We start from the raw sequence: 21,178 nt of genomic DNA, 5'->3' as shown, positions 1-21,178 counted from the left end.
ATAGAAGCTTAGTTTACCTAGAGCCGTTTATGATACTTTATGCATGGATTAATTACAGATTTTGATCGTAAGGCATACTAATGAATCGTAAACGTAATTTTCTGCAGCTTGGTGTATGAAAATGACGTTTTTCATAGCATCAAGCCTTCGGTTTTGATTTTGCGATCCCTACTATATTCTTTTGGTTTCAGTATTTCCATATTGATTCGGAGAGAATTTTTTTCTAATTGTTATTTCCCTGTTTGGTGTTGCTGGAGAACTAATATGTGAAACACACAATTCCTTCTGGTTCTATCTTACTGTTTGATCTTTATTATTCTCACTCTTTTCTCCTTGGTTATTTTGGTTTCCTGAATGAGGTTTTATTTATGTTCTTGTTGGTTTTGAGTTTGAAGTTTGCTTTTATTACTATGATTATTGTATTTGCTGTTATTATTGAGTTTTTGGGGCTTTGATTGTTTGCTCTTCATATTCTTCTTTTATGTCAATTTTTTGAATTTAAATTTTTTTCTTCGTTTGATTGTTTATTTAGTTTTTGGAAATAATTATGCATTCGAAAATCGAGACGTTTTTCAGCTAGCTGATTCCTCGATATCTAAAATGTTGTGTCTCAATACTATAGTTAAGACTGAGAATGACTCCAGATAGAAAATCAAACTTCTAAGATTTGTTGTTCTACATTTATTTTTAATTTTGCTTTGTTCAGTATAAATAGGAATATGGTTGGGCACATGTCATTTGCATCTTGGTTTGTCAATTTGATAACATTCTTTTTGGAGTGGAGCCTTCATTTTTTATTTGGAAATCTCAAGAATATGTTTTTTGTTTTCAATAATTCTTTATGCTGAAAGTGTATATTTTTTATTTGTTATTTTCTCTTTGGTGTTGCAAGCTAGGTAATCTATGAACATGTGATTCCTTTTAGTTCTATCTTCCTCTTGTTTGATCTTTCATGTTCTGTAATTTGATTATTTTCTGGTTTCTATTATGATTTTAACTGTTTCAGGTAAGATAAGTCTATTGGTGTGTGGTAAGAGTTGATAGTTATAATTGAAAAGTTGAGCTTTAAAGGTTGTCGTACCATTAATACTACTTTTTCCCTAAAAAATGTTTGTTCTATATTTGGGTTTTTGATTGTATTATGACAGTGCAAAAGCTTACACAATAATGTAAAAATTGGGATGACTTGGTGAGCCTGTCATCTTTTTTCTTGGTGAACATATTTCCCCCATACATGTATCATTTTGGTGTTACATGGGTTTGATGTGAAGTATTTTCCTTCTTTGTCACTCACCACCTTTTTAGTTCTCCCTCTGATGTAGAGAAATTGGAGATGAGTTCCTTTCTGCTTTGTACAATAATGTCATGATGCCCGTTCATATATTTCATAGGCTTTAATTGCAGCAACCACACTTCTCGATTCCTTTGTGAAAGATTAGCCGGTAAGATTATCAACCTCTTTCTTCTATGAGTTATTCGTTTATTGTTTATGATTCTGAAGTGCATGTACATTTCATTCAAAGATAATTTGAGACATGTGTTCATTTGTTCAATAGAAAGAGTTTATGTTTGGACATTTAGAACCTTTTTTGATACTATGCATGGATTAGAAAAAGGAAAACCGTCAGATAAATCAAACTTGTTCATTGAGACATTATTTTTATTTACAGATTTTAATATTAAGGATAGGGATTGCGACATCTTTGGTGGTACTATCAAGTTCAATTCGATATAACTTTGAATGTAATGTAGGATGTGAAGGCATTGGAATATATACATTATCATGGATGTGAAGCCTTTAGGATAAAATTTGTCATTGTATCGAAATGTAATTCTTGTTGAATTAAATAGTTGTGCTTAAATGATGTGGTGTTGGTAATATTTATTTTTGTGTTTATCAAGATAAGAAATGCTTTAGTATTTATCATTCGGCCAAACATTGAGTAGGATATCGATTTTGGAGTATACTTCCTAGCTTTGGAAACATATCTGCTTTACTTCCTTTTACTTCTTCCAAGAATATGACTGTTTCCCATTATGAAATCCTTTTTTTTTTCATCACGGTTTTTATAAGAAGTTTAAATTTTTTTTTCGTTATAATTTATATTTAATTAATTTTGATCAAATTTGAACCCAATTTTTTGCTATTTTGCAGTGTTTAACAAAGTGCTTCAAGGCATGACTTGAATATAAAAATTTGAATATTTTCTTAGTTTGTAATTTTCAAAAACAATATGTATAAATATAAGTAGTTGATAGCATTTATAAATTGTAGTATTCGAAGGTTTAAGCTCTTTCACATAGAAAATAAACTTCGAGCATGACTAAAGAAGCAGCAAATTGAGGTTAGGTTCCATTTATTTATATGTACTTATTATATATGTCCAGGAAAATGATGATGAAACATAAAAAGCGAATCCAAAGTAAGTTATAATATACAATACATGAAGTCTTTTTTCTTTGATAAATGGATGTCTATCTAATTGAATTATTTAAAGAGTTAATTTAGTTTCATTTGTTTTATTTTAATTGCTATGTCTGTTTTTAGAAGTCTCTTTAATGACGGGTGACAACTTAAGGAAATTATATTTGTAGATTGTTGATCAATAATTAATATATATTTAGAGAAATTGGAGATGAGTTCCTTTCTGCTTTGTACAATAATGTCATGATGACCGTTCATATATTTTCTAGGCGTTAATTGTGGCAACCACACTCCTCGATTCCTTTGCAAAAGATTAGCCAATATAGATTTTCAACCTCTTTCTTCAATGAGTAATTCATTTAATATTTTTATTTATGTGCTTTGATCGCCAGACATACAAATTGAATTATGAAACTGTTTTTATGCAGTGTGCGAAGCATATTTTTCTTCTAATAAATTCTATTCATTTAAATATTTCTTTATTGATTTTGTCAGCATATTTTTCTTGATATTGGTTTAATCTTTGTTGTTGCAGGTTCAATTCCTTCTAGTTATATCTTTTGCTAGTTTGATCTTCTTGTTTTGTATTCTTATTCTTTTCTTGTTGTTGATTTTGGTTTGTTGTTTTTGGGGCTTGATTTGGTTTTTGCTGGTTTCGATATGCGGCTATTATTTAGATTTTAAATGTTTTTTCTTTTATTATTTTAATGATTTGTAGCTATTATTTAGATTTTAATTCACTGTTCGTCCCATTCCACTTTTGGTCGGTTATTTGAATAATTTTCTTCGGTTGATCATGTTTAGTGTCAGTAGGTTGGACTTCTGATGTTTGTAAGGTGTTGTAGAGATGTTTTGCGAAACTAGATACACGATTATCAGTTTTTAACTCGTGGTTAAATATAGTCAATCTTATTTCTTCATTGAAATTTATTATTATTATTATTTTGATTTTAATTTCTTGTTTGATTGCCACACATTGAATTGAAATACGGACCTGTTTTCTGCAGTGTAGTGGATCAAGTCTCAGGTTTGTTTTGGCTGGGATTGTGAATTATTTTCATTACATTTCCTTTTTTGGAGTTAGAGTGTCTAGTTTTGTTGATTATGTTACAGGTGAGATATGTCTGTTGATGTGGAGTGAGGATTACAACTGAAAGGTTTTGGCTTAGGGTTTCTTTACCCATCAATGCTCATTTTTCTTAACCAGAATACGACTTTTTTTAATTATGTTTTTAAATTTTGGTTTTCAAACCTGTAATCTGGCAGTGCGGAAGTTCATACTATTATGGAGAGATGAGAAAGATTTGTAAGCCTTTCCTATTAATTGCTGCTCGACAACATGGTTTGGAGGATTATGTTACTCTTCTTAGTTTTTCTTGGGTTTCTTTCACAAATAGTCAATGTAATTTTACTGTACATATTTCAAAAATATTTTTCACAAAGATTTCAATTGTACATAAAAACGGGAAAGCCCTAGATAAATCAAATTTCTTCAGAGTCATTATAATTTTTATTTCTGAATGTTGATTGCAAAACATACAAATGAATTGTGAACTTATTTTTCTGCAGTGTGATTTGTCAATATGATAACCTTCTTCGAAATATCGAGCCTTGAGTTTTGATTGGGTGATCTCTAGTATTATTTTTTGGTTTCAGTATTTCCTTATGGATTCTGAAAGCATTTATGTCTAATTGTTATTCTCCTTTTGATTTTGCAGGGGTGGTAATATGTGAAACACACAATTCCTTCTGGTCCTATCCTACTGGTTGATATTTTCTATTTTCCCTCTTTTCTCCCTGGTTATTTTGGTTTCCCAGTTGAGTTCGCTCTTCTAATTCTTCTTTACGTCAATGTCAATTGTGATACATTAGAATAATCAAGGTATGCTCTTAAAAAGGAAGACAATTGTGATTCTCAATAGAGTGGATAAGTTGGAGAACTTCTCCAAATATAATAATCAAATTTCTTCAGTTAGTCGTTCTTGATTTTTTAATTTCTGTTGTTGATCTGAAGAAAAAAGAATATAATTGTGAGAATATTTTTCTGCAGCGCGATTTGTCAAACTAATAATGTTCTACATGGAGTGTGGTTTGATGTTTGATTTGGTCATCTCTAGTAAATTCTTTTTGTTTCAATAATTCTCTATCAATCAATTCAAAAAGTGTATTTTGGTTGATTTGTTGTTTCCTTTTTGGTGTTGCAAGATAGTTAAATCTATGAACATGTTATTCCTTTTGTTTCTCTCTTGCCTTTGTATTATCTTTCATATATTGTATTTTGATTATTTTCTGTTTTCTTGATTCTGAGTTTTGATTTGGCTCTGGATTTCATCACCGGACACGTGGAATTGAAATATGAACTTTGTTTTGCAGTATAGTTTGTTTCGACATATTAACTTTCTGTGTAGAGTACCGAACCTCAGTTTTAATTTGGTACCCTATACTATATTATTATAAATTATGTCCATTTCATTTCTTCTCGGTCAATTCCTATCAACCCGACCACTTTTCTCGATTTACTCTCTTATGGTTTCCACTGTTTCGGGTCATATGAGTCTATTGGTGTGTGTGGTAAGAGTTGGTTGGTATAATTGAAAAGTTGAGCCTTAGGGGTTTTCTTAGTTCTTATCATTAATACTTCTTTTTTCTTACAAATGTTTGTTCTACATTTGGGTTTTGGATTTGTATTCTTACAGTGCAAAAGATTACATGATTCTGGAAAATTTGGGAGAAAAACCAAGAATAAAGATTGAAGAGTAGCATAATTCAGCAAACCATGTTGCATATCATCAGAACAAAGAGATAGCGCCTATGATTGTGTGGTTTGTTATGGAAACCGTGGCATGAAGAAGTTCAGTTTACATACCCTTCGGTAAAAACAATCATTTTTTTCTTTACGTGTCTAATATCTTATTGTTTTGGAATATTTGTCCTTTGATGGAGTGCCCTGCTGGTGTTGGATTTTTTGTGTTTCTGTTTCAGCAAGATTATGTAGTGTTTGAAGCATACAAGATTCTAGAACTTTTTCCCTCCCCGAGGATGTGGAATTCAGGATTACTTGGTTTGACACTTTTTTGTACTGTCGATTTGCCATTCCTTTTGTTATCATTTTTTAGTATATTATTGTCAATTGTGATTTACAAAAATACGAATAAGAGTAAGGACACAAATAATAATATCATCCCTCAAGTTGTACAAGATCTTTGGTGTAGGGGTGCTGTGTTTGTATAGGAGGATTAGAATCTACAATTGACTGTGTCATTTTGTGAAGGTCGTTGTCTTTCATTTGGTTGTCTCTACTTTTGACTCAATTGTTCATGTTTTTGTCCTTTGATCATCGTGTGTGGGTATCACGAGGAGGATGTAGAATGAAAGCGATGGCAGAGATTATCAACAAGAGAGTCTATTAATGTATCATTGGATGCAGACATTTTAAGGACATGCTTTAAGGCTTTGGATTTAGTGGGTGATTTTTCTCCTTGAATTTATTAATTCTGCAATGGTAGTCCTGATATTGTAATTTGGCAATATTGATTAATGTATTTTTTATTAAAAGTTTAGGGAGGGCTTCGGTATATATGATTCTGAAATACATGTAAATTTCTTTCAAAAGATAATTTGAGACATACATTCATCTGTTTACAGAAAAAAATGAAGCTTAGTTCATTTAGAACCGTTTATGATACTTAATGTATAGATTAATTACAGATTTTGATCGTAAGGCATACTAATGAATTGTAAACGTAATTTTTTGAAGCTTGGTGTGTGAAAATGACAACGTTTTTCATAGCATCGAGCCTTCGGTTTTGATTTTGCGATCCCTACTATATTATTTTGGTTTCAGTATTTCTGTATTGATTCAGAGAGAATTTTTTTCTAATTGTTATTTCCCTGTTTGGTGTTGCTGGAGAACTAATATGTGAAACACACAATTCCTTCTGGTTCTATCTTACTGTTTGATCTTTATTATTCTCACTCTTTTCTCCTTAGTTATTTTGGTTTCCTGAATGAGGTTTTATTTATGTTCTTGCTGGTTTTGAGTTTGAAGTTTGCTTTTATTACTACGATTATTGTATTTGCTGTTATTATTGAGTTTTTGGGGCTTTGATTGTTTGCTCTTCATATTCTTCTTTTATGTCAATTTTTTGAATTTGAATTTTTTTCTTCGTTTGATTTTTTATATAGTTTTTGGATATAATTATGCATTCGAAAATCGAGACGTTTTTCAGCTAGCTGATTCCTCGATATCTAAAATGTTGTGTGTCTCAATACTACAGCTAAGACTGAGAATGACTCCAGATAGAAAGTCAAACTTCTAAAATTAGTTGTTCTTCATTTATTTTTAATTTTGCTTTGTTCAATATAAATAAGAATATGATTGTGCACATGTTTTTTGCATCTTGGTTTGTCAATTTGATAACGTTCTTTTTGGAGTGGAGCCTTCATTTTTTATTTGGAAATCTCAAGAATATGCTTTTTGTTTTCGATAATTCTTTATCTATGCTGAAAGTGTATTTTTTTTTTTATTTGTTGTTTTCTCTTTGGTGTTGCAAGCTAGGTAATCTATGAACATGTGATTCCTTTTAGGTCTATCTTCCTCTTTTTCCATAAAAAATGTTTGTTCTATATTTGGGTTTTTGATTGTATTGTGACAGTGCAAAAGCTTACACAATAATGTAAAAATTGGGATGGCTTGGTGAGCCTGTCATCTTTTTTCTTGGTGAACATATTTCCCCCGTACATGTATCATTTTGGTGTTACATGGGTTTGATGTGAAGTATTTTCCTTCTTTGTCACTCACCACCTTTTTAGTTCTCCCCCTCTGATGTAGAGAAATTGGAGATGAGTTCCTTGGCTTTAATTGCGGCAACCACACTTCTCGATTCCTTTGCGAAAGATTAGCCGGTAAGATTATCAACCTCATTCTTCTATGAGTTATTCGTTTATTATTTATGATTCTGAAGTGCATGTACATTTCTTTCAAAGATAATTTTAGACATGTGTTCATCTGTTTAATAGAAAGAGTTGATGTTTGGACATTTAGAGCCTTTCTTGGTACTATGCATGGATTCGAAAAAGGAAAACCGCCAGATGAATCAAACTTGTTCATTGAGACATTATTTTTATTTACAGATTTTAATCTTAAGGATAGGGATTGCGACATCTTTGGTGTTAGTATCAAGTTTAATCGGATATAACTTTGAATGTAATGTGGGATGTGAAGGCATTGGAAGATATATGTTATCATGGATGTGAAGCCTTTAGGATAAAACTTGTCATTGTGTCGAAATGTAATTTTTGTTGAATTAAATAGTTGTGCTTATATGATGTGGTGTTGGTAATATTTATTTTTGTGTTTATCAAGATAAGAAATGCTTTAGTATCTATGATTCTTCCAAACATTGGGTCAGATATACTTCCTAGCTTTTGAAACATATGTGCTTTACTTTCTTTTACTTCTTCCAAGAATATGACTGTTTCCCACACTGAAATCCTTTTTTCTTTCATCACGGTTTTTACAAGAAGTTTAAATTTTTTTTTGTTATAATTTATATTTAATTAATTTTGAACCCAATTTTATGCTGTTTTGCAGTGTTTAACAAAGTTCCTCAAGACATGACTTGAATGTAAAAATTTGAATATTTTCTTAGTTTGTAATTTTCAAAAACAATATGTATAAATATAAGTAGTTGATAGCATTTATAAATTGTATTCCTTGTAGTATTCTAAGGTTTAAACTCTTTCACTTAGAAAACAAACTTAGAGCATGACTATGGAAGCAGCAAATTGAGGTTAGGTTCCATTTATTTATATGTACTTATTTTATATGTCCAGGAAAATGATTATCAAACATAAAAAGCGAATCCAAAGTAAGTTACAATATACAATACATGAAGTCTTTTTTCTTTGATAAATGGATGTCTATCTAATGGAATTTTTTAAAGAGTTAATTTAGTTTCATTTGTGATATTTTAATTGCTATGTCTGTTTTTAGAAGTTTCTTTAATTTCAGGTGACAACTTAAGTCAAATTATATTTGTAGATTGTTGATCAATAATTAATATATATTTAGAGAAATTGGAGATGAGTTCCTTTTTGCTTTGTACAATAATGTCATGATGACCGTTCATATATTTCCTAGGCGTTAATTACGGCAACCACACTTCTCGTTTCCTTTGCAAAAGATTAGCCAATAAGATTTTCAACCTCTTTCTTCAATGAGTAGTTCATTTAATATTTTTATTTATGTACTTCGATAGCCAAACATACAAATTGAATTATGAACCGGTTTTTATGCAGTGTGCGAAGCATATTTTTCTTCTTATAAATTCAATTCATTTAAATATTTCTTTATTGATTTTGCTAGCATATTTTTCTTGATTTTGGTTTAATCTTTGTTGTTGCAGGTTCAATTCCTTCTAGTTATATCTTTTGCTGGTTTGATCTTCTTGTTTTGTATTCTTATTCTTTTCTGGTTCTTGATTTTGGTTTCTTGATTTTTGGGCTTGATTTGGTTCTTGCTGGTTTCGATATGCGGCTATTATTTAGATTTTAAAGGTTTTTTCATTTATTATTTTAATGATCTGTAGCTATTATTTAGATTTTAATTCATTTATCGTCCCATTCCACTTTTGGTCAGTTATTTGAATAATTTTCTTCGGTTGATCATGTTTAGTGTCAGTAGGTTGGACTTCTGATGTTTGTAAGGTGTTGTAGAGATGTTTTGTGAAATTAGATACACGATTATCAGTTTTTAACTCGTGGTTAAATATAGTCAATCTTAGTTCTTCATTGAAATTTATTATTATTTTGATTTTAATTTCTAGCTTGATTGCCAGACATTGAATTGAAATATGGACTTGTTTTCTGCAGTGTAGTGGATCAAGTCTCAGGTTTGTTTTGGCTAGGATTGTGAATTATTTTCATTTCATTTCTTTTTTGGAGTTAGACTGTCTAGTTTTGTTGATTATGTTACATGTGAGATATGTCTGTTGATGTGGAGTGAGGATTACAACTGAAAGGTTTTGGCTTAGGGTTTCTTTACCCATCAATGCTCACTTTTCTTAACCAGAATACGACTTTTTTTTATTTATTTTTTAAAATTTTGGTTTTCAAACCTGTAATCTGGCAGTGCGGAAGTTCATACTATTATGGAGATATGAGAAAGATTTGTGAGCCTTTCCTATTAATTGTTGCTCGAAAACATGGTTTGGAGGATTATGTTACTCTTCTTAGTTTTTTTTGGGTTTTTTCTCAAATAGTCAATGTTATTTTACTGTACATATTTCAAAAATATTTTTCACAAATATTTTAATTGTACATAAAAACGGTCATTTTGTATTTACATATCTAATATCTTATTGTTTTGAGATATTTGTCCTTTGATGGAGTGCCATGGGGTTTCGGATTTTGTGTTTCTGTTTCAGCAAGATTCTAGAGTATTGAAGCATACAAGATTTTAGAGTGTACCTTTTCACTCATTGAGGATGTGGAAGTAAGAATAACTTGGTTTGGTATTTTTTTTTTTTTTGATATGATGATTCGCCACTTCCTTTGTTATATGTTTTTTCTATGTTCCTGTCAATTGTGATACTTAAGAGTAAGGTTAAGAATAATAGTATTACGTCTAGTTGTATAGAACTCCTTCTGGTATAGGGTAAAGTCTAAGTATTATCTCTAGTTGCACTGGAATCTACAATTGTTATATGAACTCCTTCTAGTATAGGGCTATAGCCTTATTTTGCATAGGAGCTTTGGAATTTACAATTGGTTGTGTCCTCACAGTTGTCGATCTTTCATTTGGCGATCTCTACTTTGACTATGTAATTTTCATGTTTCTTTGTCTTTAAAGGATAATTTTACACATGCATTTTTGTGTTTTGCAGTGAGTTGAAGTTTAGATATCTAGAAAGCCTTGTTGGATGGAGAAGAAAGTGAAAGCCCTAGATAAAGCAAATTTCTTCAGAAAGCATTTATTTCTAATTGTTATTCCCCTTTTGATTTTGTAGGGGTGGTAATATGTGAAACACACAATTCCTTCTGGTCCTATCTCACTGGTTGATATTTTCTATTTTCCCTCTTTTCTCTCTGGTTATTTTGGTTTGCCAGTTGAGGTTTTATTCGGAGTTTGTTGTTCTTATTTTTATTATATCTGCTGCTATTATTGAGTTGTTAGATCTTTGTTCATTTGCTCTCCTAATTATTCTTTTACGTCAATGTCAATTGTGATACATAAGAAGAATCAATGTATGCTCTTAAAAAGGAAGACAATTGTGATTCTCAATAGATTGTATAAGATGGAGAACTGCTCCAGATATAATAATCAAATTTCTTCAATTAGTCGTTCTTCATTTTTTACTTTCTGGTTTTGTCCAGAAAAAAAAAAAGAATATAATTCTGATAATATTTTTCTGCAGTGCGATTTGTGAAACTAATAATGTTCTACATGGAGTGTGCTTTGATGTTTAGTTGGTGATCTCTTGTAAATTCTTTTTGTTTTCAATAATTCTCTTTCATCAATTCTAAAAGCGTAATTTGGTTGATTTGTATTTTCCTTTTTGGTGTTGCAGGATAGATAAATCTATGAACATGTTATTCCTTTTGTTTCTATCTTGATTTTGTATGATATTTCATGTATTGCATGTTGATTATTTTCTGTTTTCTTGATTCTGAGTTTTGATTTGGTTCTGGATTTCATCGCCGTACACGTGGAATTGAAATATGAACTTTGTTTTTGCAGTATAGTTTGTTTCGACACAATAACATTATGTGTAGAGTAACAAGCCTTAGTTTTAATTTGGTACCCTGTATTATTATAAATTATGTCCATTTGATTTCTTCTCGGTCAATTCCTATCAACCAGACCAGTTTTCTCAATTTACTCTCTTATGATTTCCACTGTTTCTGGTCAGATGAGTCTATTGGTGTGTGTGGTAAGAGTTGGTTGGTATAATTGAAAAGTTGAGCCTTAGTGGTTTTCTTAGTTCTTATCATTAATACATCTTTTTTCTTACAAATATTTGTTCTACATTTGGGTTTTTGATTTGTATTCTTACAGTGCAAAAGTTTACATGATTCTGGAAAATTTGGGAGAAAAATCAAGAAAAAAGATTGAAGAGTAGCATAATTCTGCAAACCATGTTGCATATCATCAAAACAAAGAGATAGCCTATGATTGTGTGGTTTGCTATGGAAATCGTGGCATGAAGAAGTTCAGTTCACATACCCATCGGTAAAAACAATCTTTTTTTTCTTTACGTGTCTCATATCTTATTGTTTAGGGATATTTATCCTTTGATGGAGTGCCTTGCAGGTGTAGGATTTTTTGTGTTTCTGTTTCAGCAAGATTATGTAGTGTTTGAAGCATACAAGATTCTAGAACCTTTGCCCTCCCCGAGGATGTGGAATTCAGGATAACTTGGTTTGGCACTTTTTTGTACTGTCGATTTGACATTCCTTTTGTTATCATTTTTTAGTATATTATTGTCCATTGTGATATACAACAATACGAATAAGAGTAAGGACATAAATAATAATATCATCCCTCAAGTTGTACAAAATTTTTGGTGTATGGGTGCTATGAAATTTTGTATAGGAGGACTAGAATCTACAATTGACTGTGTCATATTGTCAAAGTCGTTGTTCTTTCATTTGGTTGTCTCTACTTTGGACTAAATTGTTCACGTGTTTGTCCTTTAATCATCTTGTGTGGGTATCACGAGGAGGATGTAGAGTGAAAGCCATGGCGGAGATTATCAAAAACAGAGCCTATGAATGTATCATTGGATGTGAAAGCTGTTGCGGACATTTTAAGGACATCCTTTAAGTCTTTGGATTTAGTGGGTGATTTTTCTCCTTGAATTTATTAATTCTGGAATGGGTATCCTGATATTGTAATTTGGCAATATTGATTAATGTGTTTTTTATTAAAAGTTTAAGGAGGCCTTCGGTATATATGATTCTTAAATAGATGTGCATTTCTTTCAAAAGATAATTTGAGACATGCGTTCATCTGTTTACAGAAAGAATTGAAGCTTAGTTCATCTAGAGCCTTTTTTGATACTTAATGCATGGATTAATTACAGACTTTGATCGTAAGGCGTACTAATGAATCGTAAACTTAATTTTCTGCAGCTTGATGTATGAAAATGACAATGTTGTTCATAGCATCGAGGCTTCAGATTTGATTTTGTGATCCCAACTATATTCTTTTGGTTTCAGTATTTCTGTATTGATTCGGAGAGAATTTTTTTCTAATTGTTAATTCCCTGTTTGGTGTTGCTGGAGAAGTAAAGCACAATTCCTTCTGGTTCTATCTTACTATTTGATCTTTATTTTTCTTGGGTTTTTTCACAAATAGTCAATATAATTTTATTGTACATATTTCAAAAATATTTTTCACAAATATTTCAATTGTACATAAAACCGGTCATTTTGTATTTACATCTCTAATATCTTACTGTTTTGGGATATTTGTCCTTTGATGGAGGGGCATGGGGTTTCGGATTTTTTGTGTTGTTGTTTCAGCAAGATTTTAGAGTATTGAAGCGTACAAGATTCTTGAGTGTACCTTTTCACTCATCGAGGATGTGGAAGTAAGAATAAATTGGTTTGACATTTTTTTTGTTCTGATGATTTGCCACTTCCTTTGTTATATGTTTTTTCTATGTTCTTGTCAATTGTGATACTTAAGAGTAAGGTTAAGAATAATAGTATTATCTCTAGGTGTACATAACTCCTTCTGGTATAGGGTAAAGTCTAATTTTGCATTGGAGCACTGGAATCTACAATTGGTACATGAACTCCTTCTGTTATAGGGGTAAAGCTTTATTTTGCGTAAGAGATTTGGAATTTACAATTGATTGTGTCCTCACAGTTGTCGTTCTTTCATTTGGCGATCTCTACTTTGACTATGTAATTTTCATGTTTCTTTGTCTTTCAAGAATAATTTAAGACATGCATTTATGTGTTTTGCAGTGAGTTGAAGTTTAGATGTCTAGAACGTTGAGCCTTGTTGGATGAATAAGAAAGGGAAAGCCCTAGATAAATCAAATTTCTTCAGAGTCATTATAACTGTTATTTCTAGATGTTGATCCCAAAACTTACAAATGAATTGTGAACTTATTTTTCAGCAGTGTGGTTTGTCGATATGATAACCTTCTTCGAAGTATCGAGCCTTTAGTTTTTATTGAGTGATCTCTAGTATAATTTTTTTGTTTAAGTATTTCCTTATCGATTCTGAAAACATTTATTTCTAATTGTTATTCCTCTTTTGATTTTGTAGGGGTGCTAATATGTGAAACACACAATTCCTTCTGGTCCTATCTTACTGGTTGATATTTTCTATTTTCCCTCTTTTCTCCCTGGTTATTTTGGTTTTCCGGTTGAGGTTTTATTTGGAGTTTGATGTTTTTATTTTAATTATATCTGCTGTTATTATTGAGTTGTTAGATCTTTGTTTGTTTGCTCTTCTAATTATTCTTTTACGTCAATGTCAATTGTGATACACAAGAATAATCAAGGTATGCTCTTAAAAAGGAAGACAATTGTGATTCTCAATAGATTGGATAAGATGGAGAACTGCTCCAGATATAATAATCAAATTTTTTCAGTTCGTCGTTTTTCATTTTTTAATTTCTGGCTTTGATAAGAAGAAAAAAGATTATAATTGTGAGAATATTTTTCTGCAGAGCGATTTGTGAAACTAATAATGTTCTACATGGAGTGTGCTTTGATCTCTGCCAGCCCGATTATTCTGCAGCGCGTTTTTAATTTTTAGGTTTTCAATAATTCTCTGTCAATCAATTCTAAAAGCGTATTTTGGTTGATTTGTTGTTTCCTTTTTGGTGTTACAAGATTGTTAAATCTATGAACATGTTATTCCTATTGTTTCTATCTTGCTTTTGTATGATCTTTCATGTATTGTATTTTGGTGATTTTCTGGTTTCTTGATTCTGAGTTTTGATTTGGCTCTAGATTTCATCGTCGTACACGTGGAATTGAAATATGAATTTTGTTTTTGCAGTATAGTTTGTTTCGACACATTAACATTCTGCGTAGAGTACCGAGCCTCAGTTTTAATTTGGTACTCCATACTATATTATTATAAATTATGTCCATTTCATTTCTTCTCGGTCAATTGCTATCAAACAGACCAGTTTTCTCGATTTACTCTCTTCTGATTTCCACTGTTTCCGATCAGATGCGTCTATTGGTTTGTGTGGTAAGAGTTGGTTGGTGTAATTGAAAAGTTGAGCGTTAGGGGTTTTCTTAGTTCTTAGCATTAATACTTCTTTTTTTTTACAAATGTTTGTTCTACATTTGGGTTTTTGATTTGTATTCTTATAGTGCAAAAGTTTACATGATTCTGGAAATTTTGGGAGAAAAACCACGAAAAAAGATAGAAGAGTAGCATAATTCTGCAAACCATGTTGCATATCATCAGAATAAATAGATAGCCTATGATTGTGGTTTGCTATGGAAACCGTGGCATGAAGAAGTTCAGTTCACAGACCCTTCTGTAAAAATAGTCATTTTTTTTGTTACATATCTAATATCTAATTGTTTTGGGATATTTGTCCTTTGATGGATTGCCCTGTTGGTGTTAGATTTTTTGTGTTTCTGTTTCAGCAAGATTATGTAGTATTTGAAGCATACAAGATTCTAGAACCTTTGCCCTCCCTAAGGATGTGGAATTCAAGATAACTTGGTTTGGTACTTTTTTGTACTGTTGACTTGCCATTCCTTTTGTTATCTTTTTTTTAGTATATAATTGTCAATTGTGATATGTAAATATAAGAATAAGAGTAAGGACAAAAATAATAATATCATCCCTCACTCAAGTAGTACAAGATCTTTGGTGTAGGGGTGCTGTGAAATTTTGTACAGGAGGTCTAGAATCTACAATTGACTTGTCATTTTGTCAAAGACGTTGTTCTTTACTTTGGATGTCTCTACTTTTGACTCAATTGTTCATGTTTTTGTCCTTTGATCATCGTGTTTGGGTATCACGAGGAGCATGTAGAGTGAAAGCGATGGCAGAGATTATCAACAAGAGAGTCTATTAATGTATCATTGGATGTGAAAGCTGTTGCGGACATTTTAAGGACATGCTTTAGGCATTTGGATTTAGTTGGTGTTTTTCTCCTTGAATTTATTAATTCTGGAATGGGATGGCTTGGTGAGCCTGTCATCTTTTTTCTTGGTGAACATATTTCCCCCGTACATGTATCATTTTAGTGTTACATGGGTTTGATGTGAAGTATTTTCCTTCTTTGTCACTCACCACCTTTTTAGTTCTCCCCCTCTGATGTAGAGAAATTGGAGATGAGTTCCTTGGCTTTAATTGCGGCAACCACACTTCTCGATTCCTTTGCGAAAGATTAGCCGGTAAGATTATACACCTCTTTCTTCTATGAGTTATTCGTTTATTATTTATGATTCTGAAGTGCATGTACATTTCTTTCAAAGATAATTTGAGACATGTGTTCATCTGTTTGATAGAAAGAGTTGATTTTTGGACATTTAGAGTCTTTTTTGATACTATGCATGGATTAGAAAAAAGGAAAATCGCCAGATAAATCAAACTTCTTCATTGAGACATTATTTTTATTTACAGATTTTAATCTTAAGGATAGGGATTGCGACATCTTTGGTGTTAGTATCAAGTTCAATCGGATATAACTTTTAATGTAATGTGGGATGTGAAGGCATTGGCAGATATACATTTTTATGGATGTGAAGCCTTTAGGATAAAACTTGTAATTGTATCGAAATGTAATTTTTGTTGAATTAAATAGTTGTGCTTATATGATATGGTGTTGGTAATATTTATTTTTGTGTTTATCAAGATAAGAAATGCTTTAGTATTTATGATTCTGCCAATCTTTGGGTAGGATATCGATTTTGGAGTATACTTCCTAGCTTTGTAAACATCTGTGATTTACCTTCTTTTACTTCTTCCAAGAATATGACTGTTTCCCATACTGAAATCCTTTTTTTTTTTGATCACGTTTTTACAAGAAGTTTAATTTTTTTTCGTTATAATTTATATTTAATTAATTTTGATCAAAAGAATTTTGAACCCAATTTATTGCTGTTTTGTAGTGTTTTAATATTTGAAAATTTTCTTAGATTGTAATTTTTTGATCAAGGCATGACTTGAATGTAAAAATTTGAATATTTTCTTAGTTTGTAATTTTCAAAAACAATATGTATAAATTTAAGTTGTTTATAGCATTTATAAATTGTATTCGTTGTAGTATTCTAAGGTTTGAAATCTTTCACTTAGAAAAGAAACTTAGAGCATGACTAAGGAAGCAACAAATTGAGGTTAGCTTCCATTTATTTATATGTACTTATTTTATATGTCCAGGAAAATGATGATGAAACATAAAAAGCGAATCCAAAGTAAGTTACAATATACAATACATGAAGTCTTTTTTCTTTGATAAATGGATGTCTATCTAATTGAATTTTTGAAAGAGTTAATTTAGTTTCTTTTATGATATTTTAATTGCTATGTCTGTTTTTAGATGTCCCTTTAATGACGGGTGACAACTTAAGCAAAATTATATTTGTAGATTGTTGATCACTAATTAATATATATTTAGAGAAATTGGAGATGAGTTCCTTTCTGCTTTGTACAATAATGGCAAACTACTCATTTGGACATTGCTCGTGAAATCTCAAAGAATTTGACCAATAATGCTCTTATTGCTAAGGTTAATTGTGTTATTTGGGATATGACTCGTCCTCTTGAAGAGGATTCTCAACTTCAGATCTTTAGGTTTGATAATGATGAACGACATGACACTTTTTGGCATTCTAGTGCTCACATTCTTGGCCAGTCACATGAGACGCTGTATGGATGCAAGATTTTCATTGGACCGTGTACTACAAGAGGAGAAGGATTCTATTCTGATGTTTTTTGTGGTGACTCGAGATTGAATGATGATCACTTTAAACTAATTGAGGCTGGGGCGTTGAAGGCTGTTGCGAAAAAACAACCCTTTCAGCAATTTGTGATAACTCTCGTTGAAGCGAGGGAGTGTGTTGCTGGTATGGCGAGGAAGATGTCGCAGTTTACTAGCAGGTTGTTTGCGATTCTTATGAAAATGATTTTGGATATTGAGGATGATCCAGCTTGGCACACTGCAGAGACTGAGGATGAAGATGTTGGTGAAACTAGCAATTATAGTGTTGGACAGGAATGTTTGGATAGGTTATCTATATCTTTGGGAAGAAATCCGATTGTTCCTGTTGCTTCTGAACAATTACTTGCATATTTGGCTGCACCTGAGTGGCAAAAACGTCTTGCTGCATTGATTGCACTTGCTCAGATAGCTGAAGGATGCTCAAAGGTCATGATAAAGAATTTGGAGCAAGTGGTGACTATGGTATTGAATTCATCTCCTGATCAGCATCCTCATGTAAGGTTGGCAGATATTAATGCAATTGGTAGGCAATTGTCTACTGATTTGGGTCCATATTTGCAAGTTCAATATCATCAGGGGTGTTTCCAGCCCTAGCTGTTGCGATGGATGATTTTCAGAATCCTCGTGTAGAGACTCATGCTGCTTCAACTCTGCTCAACTTCAGCGAGAATTGCACACATGATATTTTAACACCATACTTGGATGGAATAGTTTGCAAACTGCTTGTACTTCTTCAGAATGGTAAACAAATGGTGCAAGAGGGAGCTTTAACTGCTTTGACATCAGTTGTTGATTCATCTCAGGATCACTTTCAAAAATACTATGATGTTGTCATACCATACCTGAAGGCTATATGGTTAATGCAATTGATAAGTCCACTTGTAGAGGATCAAAAGTATCTGGTTCGACAATCGTTTACGTGACCTTTCTCGGTTTGTCTTGCCTCGGTTCAACAATCGTTTACGACGCGACCTTTCTCGGTTTGAATTTTGATCAATGAAAATATGTGTCCTGGTTCAAACAGCCATTATCTCTCCTGTTTTGGACGCGCTTTCTCGCTCTGTTTATCGATCATGGCTTCATTTTGTTAGAGTTGCGCTACTTCTTCTTTGGTGTTTGTCATGCAATTTAGTTCTTACTAATAGATTATGTCAATGGCTTTTATTCCTACCGACGATCATTCTGGTGGTGTCCCTTTTCCCACATGTGAATCATATTAGTGATGACTTCTTCCTCCATTGATGGTTATTCTAACGGTGTATTTTATTTTCATGACTTACTTTATCTTGGCAATTTGTCCCAGATGCACGTGCCTTGCCTTTCTCCCCTTGAAGCACGCCTCTCTCCTTAAAGCAGATCCAAGTTTAAATATTTTTAGTCTCCATTATTATTGGTTTAAAGCTTCAAAATGCAGCTTTTTAGAAGAATGAAACTTGCTTTGACCAATTGCCTGCCATGAATTGTCTCAAGCTGATGATCAATCAAGCTATCTGACTAGGCTATATTTATAGCAATTCTCTCCGACTTCACATGCATCCCTGAGTTGCCTCTCCATCTTTTTAATTATTTTGTGGAGCAAAACATTGTTTTCTTGTAGCAAGCTTTAGCTTGAGGGGGAGTGTTAGAATATTAAAAAATATCTTATAATATCTTTTATATGATATTAGAGTATCTTGAGTTATTTTCTTTGATCAATTTATAATCATAGAGAATCTTAGAATATCTCTCTTTATTATTATGATTTATTCCTAATATAGAATTGAGTCTATGGTTCTCTATAAATAGAGATTATTATTGAGTCTTTTGTAATCAAGTTAGCATAAAACTATTATCAATAATATTCAAACCCTTATTATTTTCTCTCCTCTTTTTCTCTAAAATCCCACAACTTCAACAGAGAATATTTTTCTGCAGCGTGATTTGTCAAACTAATAATGTTCTACTTGGAGTGTGCTTTGATGTTTGATTTGATCATCTTTAGTCAATTTTTTATGTTTTCAATAATTCTCTGTTAATCAACTCTAAAAGCGTATTTTGGTTGATTTGTTGTTTCCTTTTTGGTGTTACAAGATAGTTAAATCTATGAACATGTTATTCCTTTTGTTGCTATCTTGCTTTTGTATGATCTTTCATGCATTGTATTTTGATTATTTTCTGTTTTCTTGATTCTGAGTTTTGATTTTGCTCTGGATTTCATCGTCGTACACGTGGAATTGAAATATGAACTTTGTTTTTGCAGTATAGTTTGTTTTGACACATTTACATTATGTGTAGAGTATGGAGCCTCAGTTTTAATTTGGTACCCCATACTATATTATTATAAATTATGCCCATTTCATTTCTTCTCGGTCAATTGCTATCAACCAGACCAGTTTTCTCGATTTACTCTGTTATGATTTTCTCTATTTCTGGTCAGATGAGTCTATTGGTTTGTGTGGTAAGAGTTGGTTGGTATAATTGAAAAGTTGAGCCTTAGGGGTTTTCTTAGTTCTGATCATTAATACTTCTTTTTTCTTACAAATGTTTATTCTACATTTGGGTTTTTGATTTGTATTCTTATAGTGCAAAAATTTACATGATTCTGGAAAATTTCGGAGAAAAACCAAGAAAAAAGATAGAAGAGTAGCATAATTTTGCAAACCATGTTGCATATCATCAGAACAAAGAGATAGCCTATGATTGTGTGGTTTGCTATGGAAACCGTGGCATGAAGAATGTTAGTTCACATACCCTTCAATAAAAATAGTCATTTTTTTCTTTACATATCTAATATCTTATTGTTTTGGGATATTTTTCCTTTGATGGAGTGTCCTGCTGGTGTTGGATTTTTTGGGTTTCTGTTTCAACAAGATTATGTAGTATTTGAAGCATACAAGTTTCTAGAACCTTTGCCCTCCCTGAGGATGTGGAATTCAGGATAATTTGGTTTGGCACTTTTTTGTACTGTCGATTTGCACTTTTTTAGTATATTATTGTCAACTGTGATTGTTGAAGTTGTTGGATTTTAGAGAAAAAGATGAAAGAAAATAATAAGGGTTTGAATATTATTGATAATAGTTTGATAATGACTTGATTACAAAAGACTCAATACTAATATCTATTTATAGAGAAACATGGACTCAATCCTAAATTAGGAATAAATCATAATAATAGTGAGAGATATTATAAGATATCTTTGTGAGTATAAATTGATCATATGGAATAACTCAAGATACTCTAATATAATATAATAGATATTATAAGATATTTTCTAATATTCTAACACTCCCCCTCAAGCTAAAGCTTATAAGTTTTAGCTTGTTACAAGAGAATAATGTTTTGCTCTGCAAAATAATGAAAAGGATGGAAAAACAACTCAGGGATGTAGGTGAAGTCAGAGAGAATTGCTATTGTTAAATACTATAGTAGAATGTAAATAATATATATGGGCTGTAAGTATGTAAGTATTCTGGCCCGTTAGCATTACTGTAAATTAGGGTTATTTAATACCCTGTGTCTATATAAAGAGATTCCGCTGTGTAGTTGAAACACACGGGTTATTCATAATATATGCCTCTCAATACTCTTTATATTCAACATGGTATCTAGAGCCAATTGAGAGACAACCCTAATCGTCAACTACCCGGTCGACCCACTGTCTCCGGTGAATATTTTTCTTCGGTAAACCGTGTTCTCAACTCCGGTTTTCCCCCTCTGCTATTGATACGCTGATTCTTCAACTTCTGTTCAGCCGTTCACGCCCTATCATCGCTGCCGTCACTGCCGTCACTGTTTTTGACGAGTTTTTTCGACGAACGACCACTCCAGCAGCATCGTA

At 31.9% G+C, this 21,178-nt stretch overlaps 1 protein-coding gene and 1 long non-coding RNA gene across 3 annotated transcripts; both read left to right on the top strand.

The window, feature by feature from the left end:
- Window positions 1-113: 113 nt before the first annotated feature.
- On the top strand, window positions 114-16,399 carry LOC140919044 (uncharacterized). Of its 2 annotated transcripts, none has more exons than XR_012161667.1 (3): window positions 114-4,242; window positions 5,122-15,814; window positions 16,044-16,399. It is a non-coding gene; the product is annotated as an uncharacterized lncRNA (long non-coding RNA). The 2 variants fall into 2 exon arrangements; XR_012161666.1 differs by having other exon boundaries at window positions 114-15,605; window positions 15,741-15,814.
- A 136-nt stretch (window positions 16,400-16,535) lies between these two features.
- On the top strand, window positions 16,536-19,107 carry LOC140919129 (uncharacterized). Its single transcript, XM_073364679.1, has one exon. It carries the CDS (start codon window positions 17,170-17,172, stop codon window positions 17,953-17,955), a length of 786 nt encoding a protein of 261 aa, XP_073220780.1. The 5' UTR covers window positions 16,536-17,169; the 3' UTR covers window positions 17,956-19,107.
- Window positions 19,108-21,178: the final 2,071 nt, after the last annotated feature.

This window comes from Cicer arietinum, chromosome 8 (assembly GCF_000331145.2).
Source record: "Cicer arietinum cultivar CDC Frontier isolate Library 1 chromosome 8, Cicar.CDCFrontier_v2.0, whole genome shotgun sequence".
NCBI lineage: Eukaryota > Viridiplantae > Streptophyta > Magnoliopsida > Fabales > Fabaceae > Cicer > Cicer arietinum.
The sequence above is the reverse complement of the archived record's forward strand: the minus strand, read 5'-3'. Positions and strand labels throughout refer to the sequence as shown.